The sequence below is a fragment of the Callorhinchus milii genome, unplaced genomic scaffold, assembly GCF_018977255.1.
Source record: "Callorhinchus milii isolate IMCB2004 unplaced genomic scaffold, IMCB_Cmil_1.0 Scaffold3, whole genome shotgun sequence".
Taxonomy (NCBI): domain Eukaryota; kingdom Metazoa; phylum Chordata; class Chondrichthyes; order Chimaeriformes; family Callorhinchidae; genus Callorhinchus; species Callorhinchus milii.
The window spans coordinates 71,006,776-71,021,819 of record NW_024704744.1 but is presented as its reverse complement, the minus strand read 5'-3'; the positions used below and the strand labels follow the sequence as shown (position 1 = coordinate 71,021,819).

The following is a 15,044-nucleotide window of genomic DNA, read 5'->3' as shown; positions in this document are numbered from 1 at the left end:
TGCTCCAACGTTGAGCATTCAGCTCATTCTGTACCCGCTTTCTGGAACTCCACTCCGGAGTCCCTAAGCCGTAGCCTGGAGTCTTCTCCCCTCCAGCTCTACACACACACTAAGCCCCCCCACCCTGAATTTATACTGAATATATTTACTGTACATTCTGCGAAGTGCTTTGAGATGTCTCGAAGACTTGATAAGGCGCTACATCAAATGCAAGGATTATTATTATTTTCTGTGATATTATGCCAAATCCGTTTGCCTCACACTCTTTCTGTCTTCAAAACAGTTTGAATAATTTGCCTCTTTGTCCGTGTCTTGGTTACTGTCCCCTACATCCGATCCTTCTTCACCTTGCTCCGTTTCCCTCACTGTCCATCCTAAGATCCTCAAGATGTCCTGCTTGAATGATACTATATAAGTCCAGATTTGTGTGTGCATTACTAACAGAAGCTGTACTGCATTTCTCACCATCTCTACAGGAGTTTCAGTCTGAGGTAACATCGCAGGAGCCTATTCACAGGAGTCTTGTGACTCAGAGTAAGGCCTTGTACCCAACCACCTCAGAAGAGAGTTTCAAGACGATTAAAGCAAATTTGCAACAGCTGGACGAGAGGTTGCAGAGTCTCTCATACACCGTCAAAAAAAGGTGGGGTGATTTTAGAAAGCACTCTGATTTACAACTGTTTCAATTCAGCTACTGTGCTAAATAGACTGCCGATATTTATTGTATAGGTTTACAAATAGGTAATAGCTACCTTGGTGAGGTACTATAAAGTAATTGGCACCTTGGATCCCAGAAGGAAAATGAAGCAATTGATAACAGCCAGAGAGGTATAAAAACACAAGAGAACAGGAGCCATAGAAATTTACAGCACAGAAGGCCATTCAGCCCATCATCATCTGTGCTGACTCCCTCAAGAGCAATCCTTTCACTGGAGGTCATTCAGCCCATTCAACCTGTTCCACTAGGTTGTTAGATTTTGGCAGATAATTTAATCCGACTGCCCTGTTCGCCATACCCCTGAATGCCTTTGATGCCTCCACTACCCTCTATCTCTCTCTTTTAAACATCTTATTGATTCTGACTTGACGGCTTTCTGAAACCAAACATTCCACATCTTCACATTTTTTTGCTCGGTGGGCACTGGCCTGATCGGTGTCCCCTGCCCGCTCCACCATTGGCGCTCGGGCCTTCAGCCTTTCTGCCCCACCCTCTGAAACTCCATCCCAGAGCGATTCCGCATCGTCCCCCTCATTTGTCTCCTTCAAGGCCTGTCCCTAGACCTTCCTCTTTGTCCGTGCATTCAGTCATCTTCCCTCCTTCATACCCCTTGCCCTCCACTTCTCGTGACTCCAACCCCAGCTCGGATGCAAACCCTTCACTGTTCAACACCTTGGGATGTCCTCTCAAGGTGAAAGGAGCTAAATAAATGCAATTTGTAGTTGTTCACAACCCTCTGTGTGAGAAGATTCTCGCTGACTTCAGGTCTGACTGTCTTTGTTCTGATTTTAAGACTCTGCCTCCTTGCAATCATTGTAGTTGTAGCATGGTGTAAGGTAAACCCATTCACCCCAGGCCACGGTACAGTGTGTTCCAGGGAGAATGCCAGGCAGTGGCCATCAAGCAATTGCAATTGGTGTCCTCAACAAAAAGTTGGTGAGATTCGTACAGGAACTCAGGCCCTCAGGTGAGATAGTAGAGAGCTGCTAAATACCCACGCAACACTCCCCCAGGCACAGTCAGCACTTTTAAGAGAAGATGAGGGAAAATATGTTCAGCAGTTGTTGTGAGACACTACACTGAGCATAAATCATTCAACTAAGTAATAGCTGTTTCGTGATCTATTACCGCAGTGCTGCTTTTGTCTTGCAGGATTCGTTTCCTGGAGCAAACGATTGAAAACCATCAGCACTTTGACAAATGTTTGCTACAGTTTTCTTATTGGATTGAACGCTTTCTTAGTGGTTTGCAGACAACCTCCGAGATTAGCTTCACAGATCTGCAGCCGGCTTTGAATCACATAAAGGTGGGAATGAATGTAAAACTGTTTTTGAATGCAGCACAGTATCCTCAATTGTTTTGCTACATCTCTCTTTCATCTCATTACAGTAAGCCCCACAAAGCTTAACTGCATTAAGACCATCAATGGGTTACTTGTTTTGCTATTTTTTGGCAGTTTTTATTTCTTTTGAAGATGTACTCTACTTAAAACTTGGACTGTTGCAGGTCACAAGATTATAAGAGAGGTTCTGAAGAAGCCCCTTCAGTTAGGGAGGAAGTTCCCTCTGCTTCCCATTAGGCAGCTATCAGCCAGAGCCATGTGAGAGAGTCCTTGAGAGATGATGTTAAATAACATAGTTTAAATAACTGAAAGGCCTTGTTCATGTAAATCCTTCCTTTAATCTTGTAAACTCTGACCATCCCAACCTTCAGTTAACAATGCTATCAATGTGTACAGAATTATGTAAATTCTCCCATGAAAGTATCTGCAAATATCATGTTATAATTATTGGATCATGATTCAAGAAACCATGTAAATCGCATAAAATTAATTTGGCGATAGTTGCACCAAAGCCAGGAATTCAAGAGAACAACAACGTTCCTTTTATAACTCTTAACCTCATATTTTCCACAATGTGCATTTATAACTGATATTTATGAATGAAAGAACAAGTTGAGATGCTGAACTGTAATTCTTGTTGCATTATTTTAATGGGCAGGACCAAGCAGGAGCTGTTGAACAACAAAGTGCTGAACTGCAAAACTTGAAGGATCAGGTAGATCAGCTGTGCTCCACTTGTGAACCAGGAGCACACCAGCAGCTCTTCGGCAGGACCGAGGAGTGCTTCAGGCTTTTCCAGGACGCCAATCAAACTGTGGAGCGAAGGAAAGTGGCCCTGAAAGAACTAGGTTCTTTCCTGGAGATGCACAGGATGGCAGGAAACGTGCTTCGCAGAATAAGAAAGACTGTCAAAACTGCAAGCAACTGGGACAAGGTCAAGACTGAATTACTGGATAAGGAGCTTGGTGACGTGACACCAGACATTAAACAGTTGGAATGCCAGGCTGCAGTGCTTGATGGTCTCATGAGTAAAGCTCAGTACCATCTGAAGAACATCAGCTCAGAATCCAGGAGCTCGTGTAAGGCTTTGGCTCAGGAGCTGGAGATGGAACTGGAGTCTGCCCAAAAGCTTCTTGGTACTAAACAAAGTGAAGCTGAAGCCCTCAACTTCCTGTGGAAATCGTTTAAAGAACGCAAAGAAAAGCTGCTGAAAGCGATCGAAGATGTTGAAGAAAAAGTGGACAAAGCGAGTTTCAAAGAGGTCACAGCTTTGCAGCACAGGTAAACATACACAAATGAGAATTGCACAAGGAACAGTGTACACTGTAGTGAATATTGAACATAAATTATTACACCCATCATAATTAAATATGGCTTTAAAATTAATGTCCCTTTGCCCTACTTTGGTATAACCACTGCCGATTGTGCGACTGAGCAATATATATTAGAACAATCCTGGATTTGATGCCAGTTGATTTCAGCCAGATCGAAGGAGCAGTCAAAGAAGAATGTCTTAAGACGGACCTTGAAGGAGGCGAGGGAAGCAAAGGGACTCCTGGATGGAATTCTAGAGAGTGGGAACAGATAAGCTGAAGGCCTGAACACTGGTGGTAGAGCAGGAGGGGGAACGTGAAGCAGGCCAGTGCCTGATGATTGGAGGGATCAGATGAGTTGGTAAGATTTTAGAAGGTAATAATAATAATAGGTCACAGAGGTCAGGTGGGGCAATACCATGAAAAGTTTTGAAAATGAAGATGAGTATAAAATCATTTATTTGTGGGTATTATTTCCCGTGAAAGCTGGGTGGAAGAATGCATAACCACACCTAACAACTCTGACCTTGATTCGCTCAATGGGAGGCTTGAACCCTCATCGTTTCATGTGAAGGCTCATTTTGAAGATTAAAACTTGAAGAGAAGCCATTTCAGTTTACGATCGGAGAAACGTGAATCGTTCGTGTAGTGTAATATCCTTGACAAACTCGCGCCTGCTTATGGGCCCTTCTCTTCTTCTGCAGGCTGAGGTTCTTTAACCAGCTAGAGGAGGAACTCAACTCCCAGCAACTGGAGTTACAGTGGCTGAAGGACAAAGCAAAACAATTGTCCGAGAAAGATAAGCCTTTGGCCGCTGAAGCTGATAAAGAAATTCACTTATTGGAATCATTGTGGAACGACGTGAAAAAACTCATCAATGACAAGTGAGTAAAGTATAATCAAATCAATTTGTAATATTTTGGTTGTATTTTTACCTGTTTAACTCAGAGCTTATTTGGATTATTTGCTGTCAGTTCCATCACTGGAAGGGTAAACCACATGTGTGAAAGTAGAACTGCTTGCAATTATTTTTAAAGTTCCCCTTTAAGGTATCCTGGAAATCTGACAACCAAATCATTTAGCAGCTTGGTGTTTTTGATTACAATAAAATGGGAATGTTGGAAATCGAAGATGAAACGAGAAAATGTTTGAAGAAAATGTGCTGGCACTGAACAGCATTTGAGAGAAAGACGGAGCAATTCTTAATAATAATTATAATCCTTGCATTTGATATAGCGCCATATCACGTCTGCGAGACGTCTCAAAGCGCTTCACAGAACATACTGTAAAGTGAATTGACTGTATATTTTATGGGCGAAACATGGCAGCCAATTGCGCACAGCAGTGTCCCACATTTGATAAGGCTCAACATAGGAAACCGAGGTGAAAGGTATCAAATGAAAGGAATATTATTATTGGCTAAAGTTAACACTCATGGAATTGGATAACACCTGGAGCACTTTGAGACGTCTTGAAGACGTGAGAAGGTGCTATGTCAACTGCAAGGATTATTGTTCAGTACAGGAGGTTGGATGGCAGGCAGGAGGCAGGGAATTGAGGTAAAAGGGTCATTCACTGTTTGGTGGGCAGTGACAAGTGGGGTTCCCCAGCGATCAATGCTGGAGCCCAGCTTTTCACGCTATACATCAAAGACCAAGGTACACTTGAGAGCCAGTGATACACACTAATTGGGACCCTTCCCACTGTAATTATGAATATAGTCTGGTTACGAGGTCATCACTCAGAATACAATGTACAGTACTAACTAAAACCTTTTCCCTCAGGAATTGGAGTCACTGTAGTACACATGGTGTCAGCCTTTCTCTCTGTCTCTATCTTTCTCTCACAGGTCTCTCCACACAGTGCCGGCCCCTTTCCCTTCTTCCAAACAGTGATTCTCTCTGTCTTGCTGTGTCTCTGACTTTGTTTGACTCTCGGTATCCGTTCATCCCCTTCCGTCCGTCTGTCCCTCTCCGTCTGTCCCTCTCCGTCTGTCCCTCTCCGTCTGTCTCTCTCTGTCTGTCCCTCTCCGTCTGTCTTGTCTTTCCCTCTTCTGTCCTTCCCTCTGTCTGTCTTTGTCCCTATGTCTGTCTGTGTCTGCCTGTGTCTCTCTGTCTGTCTGTGTCTCTCTGTCTGTCTGTCCCTCCGTCTGTCCATCTGCCTGTCTGTCCGTCTGACCGTCTGTCTGCCTGTCCGTCTGCCCCTCTGTCCGTCTGCCCCTCTGCCCCTCTGTCCGTCTGCCCCTCTGTCCGTCTGCCCCTCTGTCCGTCTGCCCCTCTGTCCGTCTGTCTGTCTGTCTGTCTGCCCCTCTGTCTGTCTGCCCCTCTGTCTGCCCCTCTGTCTGCCCCTCTGTCTGCCCCTCTGTCTGCCCCTCTGTCTGCCCCTCTGTCTGTCTGTCTGCCCCTCTGTCTGTCTGCCCCTGTCTGCCCCTCTGTCTGCCCCTCTGTCTGCCCCTCTGTCTGTCTGTCTGCCCCTCTGTCTGTCTGCCCCTCTGTCTGTCTGCCCCTCTGTCTGTCTGCCCCTCTGTCTGTCTGTCTGCCCCTCTGTCTGCCCCTCTGTCTGTCTGTCTGTCTGTCTGTCTGTCTGTCTGTCTGTCTGTCTGTCTGTCTGTCTGTCTGCCCCTCTGTCTGTCTGCCCCTCTGTCTGTCTGTCTGCCCCTCTGTCTGTCTGCCCCTCTGTCTGTCTGTCTGCCCCTCTGTCTGTCTGTCTGTCTGTCTGTCTGTCTGTCTGCCCCTCTGTCTGCCCATCTGTCTGCCCCTCTGTCTGTCTGTCTGCCCCTCTGTCTGCTCGTCTGTCTGCCCCTCTGTCTGCCCGTCTGTCTGCCCATCTGTCCCTCTGTCTGTCTGCCCCTCTGTCCGTCTGCCCCTCTGTCCGTCTGCCCCTCTGTCCGTCTGCCCCTCTGTCCGTCTGCCCCTCTGTCCGTCTGCCCCTCTGTCCGTCTGTCCGTCTGCCTGCCTGCCTGCCTGTCTGTCTGTCCGGCCCTCTGTCTGCCCCTCTGTCTGTCTGCCCCTCTGTCTGTCTGCCCCTCTGTCTGTCTGCCCCTCTGTCTGTCTGCCCCTCTGTCTGTCTGCCCCTCTGTCTGTCTGCCCTCTGTCTGTCTGTCTGCCTCGTCTGTCTCTCTGTCTGTCTGTCTGTCTGTCTGTCTGTCCCTCTGTCTGTCTGCCCCTCTGTCTGTCTGCCCCTCTGTCTGTCTGCCCCTCTGTCTGTCTGCCCCTCTGTCTGTCTGTCTGTCTGTCTGTCTGTCTGTCTGTCTGTCTGTCTGTCTGTCTGTCTGCCCCTCTGTCTGTCTGTCTGCCCCTCTATCTGTCCGTCCGTCTGTCCCTCTGTCTGTCCGTCTGTCTGTCTGCCCCTCTGTCTGTCTGTCTGTCTGTCTGTCTGCCCCTCTGTCTGTCTGTCTGTCTGCCCCTCTATATGTCCGTCTGCCCCTCTATCTGTCCGTCCGTCTGTCCCTCTGTCTGTCTGTCCGTCTGTCTGTCTGCCCCTCTGTCTGTCTGTCTGTCTGTCTGTCCCTCTGTCTGTCCCTCTCTCTGTCTGTCTGCTTTTCCCTGTGTCTGTCTGTCCATCCCTGTGTCTGTCTGGCCTTTCCTGTGTCCTTCCTTCCCTCGGTCCCTTCGTCCACCCTGCTGTCTGTCCATCCCTGTGTCTGTCTGTCCATCCCTCTGTCTGTCGGTTCCTCGGTCTGTCTGCCCCTCTGTCTGCCCCTCTGTCTGCCCCTCTGTCGACCCCTCTATCTGCCCCTCTGTCTGTCTGCCCCTCTGTGTGTCTGTCCTTTTGTCTGTCTGCCCCTCTGCCCGTCTGTCTGCCTGCCGTCCCTCTGTCTGTCCCTCTGTCTGTCCCTCTCTCTGTCTGTCTAGTTTTCCCTGTGTCTGTCTGTCCGTTCCTGTGTCTGTCTGTCCGTCCGTCCCTGTGTCCATCCTTCCCTCGGTCCCTTTGTCCGCCCCGCTGTCTGTCCATCCCTCTGTCTGTCTGTCCCTGTGTCTGTCTGTCCATCCCTGTGTCTATCCTTCCCTCGGTCTGTCCGTTCCTCGGTCTGTCTGTCCCTCTGTCTGTCTGTCCCTCGGTCTGTCTGTCCCTCGGTCTGTCCGTCCTTCTGTCCTTCTCCGTACCTCCCTCCCTCCCTCCCTCCCTGTCTGTCTGTCCCTTCCCTCCGTCCCTCTCTGCCCCTCCCTCACTCTTTGGTTCTTTTTCTTTTTGTGTCTGACTCTGTATCTGACTTTCTATCTGTCTCTCTTTTTTCCTACCAGTCTCTATCTGTTTCATACTCTCTCTCTCTCTCTCTCTCTCTGTCTTTTATAATCTCTCTCTACCTCACTTGCAGTCTGACTTTCTCTCTCTCTATCTGACTGCTTCTCTCTCACTCTCTCAGACTCTGGCAAGTGAGATAGAGATCTCTCTCTATCTAACTCCGTGGTCTTCACTCTCTATCACATTCACTCTCACTCTCCCTCTATCTCTCTGTGTGCCTCTTTCTCTTGTGTCTGTTGGTTGTCTTTCGCTCTTTTTTCTTTCTCTCTCTGTTGGACTCACTTTCTCTCTTAGATTCCCCTCCTTCTGACTCCCTCTTACTCCCTCTGTTTCTGACTGTCTGCCTATCTTTCTCACTGTCTCTCTTTTTCTCATGCTCTTTCTCCGCCTTTCTGGCCCCTCTGTAAACCTCTGTCATTCTGATCCTCTCTGCCTGGCTTTTCCCTGCCTGGAACAGTGTCTGTCTGTTCGTGGGTGTGTTTCTCTCTATCTCTGTACTGATCTGTATCGGACCTCTCCGCCTTGCGCTGCAGGTTCACAGTTGCACTTGGGTAAAGTTGCGTACCTGGTTACATCGCATGCAAGCGCGCAACTAAAACTTTACGCAGACAGTTCAGCACTGCTTCACTTCTGCATCTCAGCCCCGATGCGGAAAAGCGGACATGTGATTATCCTTCGGGCGGATAAGTGGCGCTCTACTGTATAGGAATGAAGGTGAGTATATCCAAGTTTGCAGATGACACTAAGATAGGAGGTATCATAAACTGAAAATAGGTAATTGACAAGGAATGAAGGGACTGGGCAGAACTGTAGCAGATGAGGTTCATTGTAGAGAAGTACGAACATATAAGAATGACATTTACATTGTAAATAGGGAAGGGCGGGGGCGGGGGGGTGGGGAAGAGAAGCCCATTTCTATGAAGAGCTCGTCTTGAGGTGCTTCATAGAATCTTGAGATTGGTTGACCTTACTGTGTTATTCAGGTTGGAGGGACTCGGCTATGGTAAGAGGCTGGGTTATGTTCTCTAGAGCAGAGGAGGTTAAGGGGTGATTGATTTAATACAGTCTAATTTGTGAGATTCGCCAAATGATAAACTAAGCGAATCCTGAAAAAGAGCAAAGGCCTTTTTTGCATATAAATGAAGGGGAGGAATATGGTCAGTTTGTGAGTAACCCAGTGTTAACTGGAGAGATGGATGAACGAGACTTCCATCTCATATGGGATTCCAGAAAAAAAATGTTTGCCCATTCGCTTCACTTCACAGTTTACAATAACAACAACAACTTGCATTTATATAGCATCCTCCACGTGGGGTGGTGTCCCAGAGCGCATGGCAGTGCCGGAGTCTGAACCCGAGCCAGGGGGAGAGGGAGTGGGGAGGTGACTATAAGTACGATCAAAAAGGAAGGTCTTTAGGCGGGGTTTGAAAGTAGGACGGGAGGGGGCAAAGCGGAGGGATTGAGGAAAAGAGTTCCAGAGCTTCTGGGTGTAGTGGCTGAAAGCACGGTTTATCCTGAGAATTGCTTTGGGATGTCTTCCCAACATGGAGAGGAGCTTAATCAACTGTAAGGATATTGTTATTCATCGTTATTAATAATAACAAGGGGCCGTCATCTTATAATCAGAGCTAAAATGGTTCATAGTGAAACGAGAAAAGATTCCTTCCAACAAAGGGCTGTGAGAATATTGATTGCTCTTCTCCAGTAGACTGTAAATCCAGAATAATTGAAGTGTTTAAAAGGGAGGTCGTTAGATGTCTTTGCTGTCATTTCTTCTCTACTTTCTGTGTGTATATTTGTAAAGAAATGTCACATGGACTCTCTAAGAGCTCTTGATCTATTTTGCGAGTTCCTCACGGTACACAAATTGAAACATGCTTTGTTAGCTCACGAATTTATTTTGGAAGCGGTTGCTGAATGTATGTGGAGATTATTTTATCCCTCTTCTCCAGAAGGTGCTGATTACTGTTGCATGTACAATTCCAAGAGCATCATAAACCTTCTCGTACCTCGTTCACATGGATGCTCCTCCTGTGTGAACCCAGATGATAATTGATAGTGCATGATGAGTCTGAACCTGTCCTCATGATATCTACACGTGGTTTTTTCCAATGGTGGACATTGTTTATTGATCAGAACCATGATTTTTCCCCACCCCAGCTTAGAAGTATTCTGGCCATTTATGGTGCCTCTTCCGCCATGCCTCCTGAGATCAGCTTACCCAACACAGGAATCAAACCTTGCAACTTCCTGGTCTGTATGTCTCTGTTTCAGTGCACAGTGAACTTATTTGAATGAGCAATTGAGGAACTGAATGGGGCATGTTTTACATTGGTTTTGGTATGTTTGTGCATTAGCGATTAGCAATTGCTTTATTTTTCCAGTTCCATTTCCCTCCTGTTTTATTGCAGATTTACACAAAGGGACACGTACGTAACTGACAAGGAATGAGTCACGGTGCTGAATGGAGCAGCAGCTGAAAGCACAGTGGAATCCATTTCCTGTGCTTTTCAGTCTAACGTACAATATTTGAGTGAAGTGCATTTTAGGCTAATTTCCAGCCCTGCCACTGATTTACCATATCTTCATTCCAGTCAGGATCAATGCAGTTTTCTGGTTACACTCATGAGGAAGTATCAAAGCTGCAAATCTGCTATTGTAAAAGTGGTTGAAAACGCCGAAACTGTAGCTGTGATAAAATCCACACTTTTGGACCAAGAAGATACAAAGAGAACTTTGACGAGGGTAAGGGCAGACGAACCTCAGCTTTATTTGTTAACTACAGTGTTATCGAAACAACAGTGGGTGCGAAAAGCACTTGTAGAATTCTGACATTGGTTTGTAAAATCGCAAAGAAATTGCAGATAATATGAAGTAGAAATAATGATTTGGAACCAACCACCTATTCACTCTGCCATGTCCAGTAGTTGAGGTAGACGGTGGCGTGATGCAGTCTGTGGCAGGGTCCACACATGGCTTCCTGCCATTTCTTAGCTGACACACCAGGCGATGCATATGAGCAATGCAGGATGTAAAGCCTCCCCTCCCTTCCCCCCCACATCTCATTCCCTTCAATAATCTAATGTTCAGAGATTAGTTAAAATGATCATTTAACCATTTGACCTTTAATCTGTGCATCCTGTGCGGTGGTGCCATATTTACTGAATCACCCCTACAACATCTTTATTTAGTAGATTTTTAAATCATTAAGTAGTGATCTTTTTACAAGCTACAGAATATGTACCATCATCCAATGATATCATTCTGCAGCGAAACACGGAATTTCAAATATTTTATGATACGACTGCAATATATGCAGTGAGTGGGATAGCTGATGCTTGTCAGCTGATGCTCCACTCCACCATTGGCAGCTGTGCCTTCAGCATGACTACACCCCGAAGCTATGGAACTCCCTCCCTCAATCCCTTCGCCTTGCCCCCTCTTTCCGCATTTTCAGGTTGCGCCTGAAGGCCTTGTTATGGTCGACTGTACCTATGATCACCTTCTTCCTGGCTCGGCATCGGGTTCCACCTTTGTTAAGTGCTCTGAGACACCGCCTGGCGCGGAGGGCGCTTTATAAATGAAAGTTGTTGTTGTTGCTCCTGTGGTGGCTGAACTAAAACTATAGAGCAAAGTGTTCCTCTAATTTCCTCTGTTTGTTTGGTAGCATGAAGCTGTGAAGGCAGAGTTGAACAGCAGCCAAGAACAGCTGGATGAGTTTACTTCAAAGGGGAAGCAGTTACTGGCTGAACTGAAGAAGATCCATGGTTTTGACCCAATTTCAGCCAAACAGGAGCTGGATAGGGTCGTGGATCAGTGGCTAGATGTAAGCAAGATACTATATTTTGTTTTATTGAACTTCAGAGGAAAAAGTCTCCTTGTCAGATGGCCAACAATTATCCTCAGGGGAGAAGTAAACGGGTCTTCTTGGGACTGAGCTGACTCAAAGGCGATGTGCTTGGCAAAGGAACATCGAAATTGAATCAACCCTCTGTAATTTTGTTTACCGAGAGTTTTGTTTACCAGAAATCCAATACTACTTGTAAAAGAAGTTCCTTTAATAACTCTTCCCACTTGAGGGATTCATTTTATATCCATGTTGTCCAGTTCAAGAACATATTCACTAAATCACAAGGATAGTTTGGATGAAGAAAACCCCTCAGCCCATCCTATCTCATCCTTCCAGGACACTCACCCTACCATCCATCCCATCCCACAGCATCAAGCTGCTTCTTAAAATGAAGCCGGTGTCCTGGTTTCCACCACCTTTCCTGTCAACCTGTTCCAATCATTGATTCCAACTCTCTGAATAAAGAAAAAATTGCTATCTGTCCTGAAATTGCCTTATAGAATTCTATGTTCTATTGTCTTGTTACATCCCAAAGCACTGATCTGGGTTTAATTTTTCAATCTCATTTAACATTTTTGGACACCTTTTAGGAAGTGTCTTCTCTCAAGACTACAAGTCAATTCATCTGTTATTGATTTAGTGAAGGTGTGCCATGTACAACATTTTGATATTTTTTTTGTCAATATATGAAGTAGTTCAGTATTAAATATAAGTAGTATCAATTATATCCAGGAAGCAAAGCATCACCTTCAATGGTCGTTATATTTTTTTCTTCAAACTCTCAACTGTGATGACTTTGATTCTTGCTTTTTTAACTCTGGAGTTTTTTAAATGTGGAGTCCTGTAGCTCAATGGTTAGATCACTCACCTCGCAAGCGAGAGACTTGGGTTCGATTCCCGGCAGGGCGAAACCTTGGGCAAGTTTCCTTATTCCACACGCCTGATAATAATCCCTCAAGAAAAAAAACAATAATATATTGGTTACTTCAATCCACGACTGTTTGTGGGACACTGCTGTGCGCAATTGGCTGCCGCGTTCGCCCACAAATATACAGTCAATTCACTTTACAGTGTGTTCTGTGAAGCGCTTTGGGACGTCCTCCCAACGTGAAAAGCGCTATATCAAATGCAAGGATTATTTATTATTATAGTCTGTGAAGCGCTTTGAGACGTCTAGAATACGTGAAAAACGCTATATCAAATGCAAGGATTATTATTATTATTATTAGCTGACTGTAGATATGTTGGAGTTTGGTTATATTTAAGATGAAGACTTATCTGCTGTTTCCCACTCTAACTCATTCTTTGTGTGGACTTCAATGTTGTAAACCTTTTACCTTCCCTGAGTCTTTCCTCGCACCCCCACCACAGTGTACACGTAGCTAAATCCCAGGCTTTGTGTTACATCAAAGATATCCCTTTACTTTTGTTCTCTTTTGTGAGCCTTTGTGACCCCTTGCCCTTTATCTAGATTTCTCAATAAAAGTGATATTGACCTTTGAAACAAATCTAACAAAGCTAAGAATGTATTCTGCAATCTGTTAAGTGTTGTATGTTAAATTAAATGCATAGTATTTGTATTTAACGTTAACCAATAATACTGCAAGCTTTAACGAGATTAAACTTTAAACCCTTTTTGAACTGCCTGGCTAGTATTCACAAAATATTTTTGGACTGATGTAGTTCGACCGTTTTTGTAGCCTTTTTGTTAATGTTGGGACAGGTGTCACTGACTTTCCTTTTCCTTTCATTAAACAGGTATCTGAAAGGCTAGATGACAACATTGAACGATTACGATTAAGCCTTGCATTGTGGGAAGATGTGCTTCACATTAATGATGAGGTTGATTTTTGGTCCAACAGTTCTGTCTCTGAACTGAATGAAACAATGAACAACTTGAATGATAGCCAGCGTATAGAAACAAGACTAATGGAGTTCCAGGTATATGTCGAAAAGATTATTTGCTTTGCTTTTCATGTCCTCACTGTAAATTGACACGCTCGCTCTCATAACATAATGCTGTTTTTTTCCCTCAAGATCAACAATGATTAAATTTTATGAAAATCCAATAAAACATTTGTAGATCCGAAATATCAAGTCACCAATTTCAGTTTTAAAAATAGTTTCTCACATCAGTTTTTAACAACCCAAAAAGAGGTCACTTTCATGGAAGTGAAAGAAAGAAGATACATTTTTGTAGAACCTTGTCACATCAAAATATCTCAGAGGCCTCCCTGACAAGCCTAATGACTGTATTTCTAGGTAAAGAATTGTTCTTGACTGAATGAACCTCAGGATTTAGTGAGCACTGGATTATTTGTAGTTATGTGGTCAGATGGTTCTGTGGTTTCCTTGAGTTATTTTTGGCAAGGCATTCATTGTACAGTGAGGAAATCCTTGACCTATGCGTTCCAGTCTGCCCTGAAATGTGTTCATTGTGCATATAATGGAGGAATTCCTTCTAGCAAACAGTTTAGAAATCTCATTATGTGATTCATGATGAAAATCTGTTCTCTGAAAACAGATTCTCTTTGGAAAGGTCAGACTGACTAGAATTGATTACTAAGGAACATTTCCATGGTGTTTTCGTGAATACAATACAAAATTACATTTGAGTAGCGTTTTTCACGTCGGTGAAGGCGTGTTTGTGTGGAGGGAGCATGTACCGTTCAATCTGAATAGATGAATAATGTTATACCAAATCTGGTTTCCCTTCTTGCAGCACATTTGGAATAACGTTCACTGACCTACTGACCACACCATTCTTTATCACTACATTCGGATTGCCTTCTTTATTTATCAGTTAGAATCATTCCGCTTATTTTGTCAGTCAGCAACCTGTAACCTCAGAAACAAGACCATATCTCAACGACTTCAGAGGAATTTCTGTGGCAAACATTACAACATTGGAAAATGTTTCAAATTTAATTTTTTATTGAGGTTTCAAAATCAGTTCATTGTCCCAGACAAGTGCCAGTCCTCTCTGCGGGTTATTTTTATTCTAGTTGCCTGGAAACCAATAAGACTGTTTCTATGCCAACACTAACCTGCGGTTAATTATGTGTGTCAGTCAGGCTGGCTCAGTTGGTAGCACTCTCGCTTCTGAGTTAGAAGGTTGTGGGTTTAAACCCCATGCCAGGTCTTGGAACTTGTATAGTCTTAAGTATTGGAAGAGTGCTGCATTGATGGGAGATTTCAACCTTCGTATGAGACATTACATAAAAACCCTGTCTATCTGCTCAGGTGGACGTTAAAGATCGCATGGTACTATTTGATCCTGGCAAACAATAATAATAAAAATAATGATAATAGTCCTTGCATTTGATATAGCACCTTATCACTTTGTCGAAATATCTCAGGATAGGTTGTAAAGTAGATTGACAATTTATTTTCTGGGTGAATCGCAGCAGCCAGTTTTCACACAGCAATGTCCCACAAACAACCATGGAATGAGTGACCAATTTTTTATTTGTGGAATTGTTGGCCTGGACATTGTGAGAAACGCCCTTGCCTTTTTGAATCGTGCTATGGGATCATTAATGTCCACCTGAACAGGAAGACGGGACCTCAGTTTAA

General features: G+C 44.6%; 1 protein-coding gene across 6 annotated transcripts in view; it reads left to right on the top strand.

Moving 5' to 3' along the window:
* Positions 1-15,044, top strand: part of syne1b (spectrin repeat containing, nuclear envelope 1b) — a 233,595-nt gene that overhangs the window by 75,410 nt on the left and 143,141 nt on the right. For all 6 annotated transcript variants that reach the window (XM_007894396.2, XM_042332964.1, XM_042332961.1 and 3 more), the window contains 7 exons: positions 477-643; positions 1,871-2,024; positions 2,719-3,341; positions 4,078-4,257; positions 10,213-10,363; positions 11,286-11,444; positions 13,227-13,409. In XM_007894396.2, coding sequence (XP_007892587.2) covers positions 477-643; positions 1,871-2,024; positions 2,719-3,341; positions 4,078-4,257; positions 10,213-10,363; positions 11,286-11,444; positions 13,227-13,409 — 1,617 coding nt within the window. The remainder of the gene's footprint in view (positions 1-476; positions 644-1,870; positions 2,025-2,718; positions 3,342-4,077; positions 4,258-10,212; positions 10,364-11,285; positions 11,445-13,226; positions 13,410-15,044) is intronic.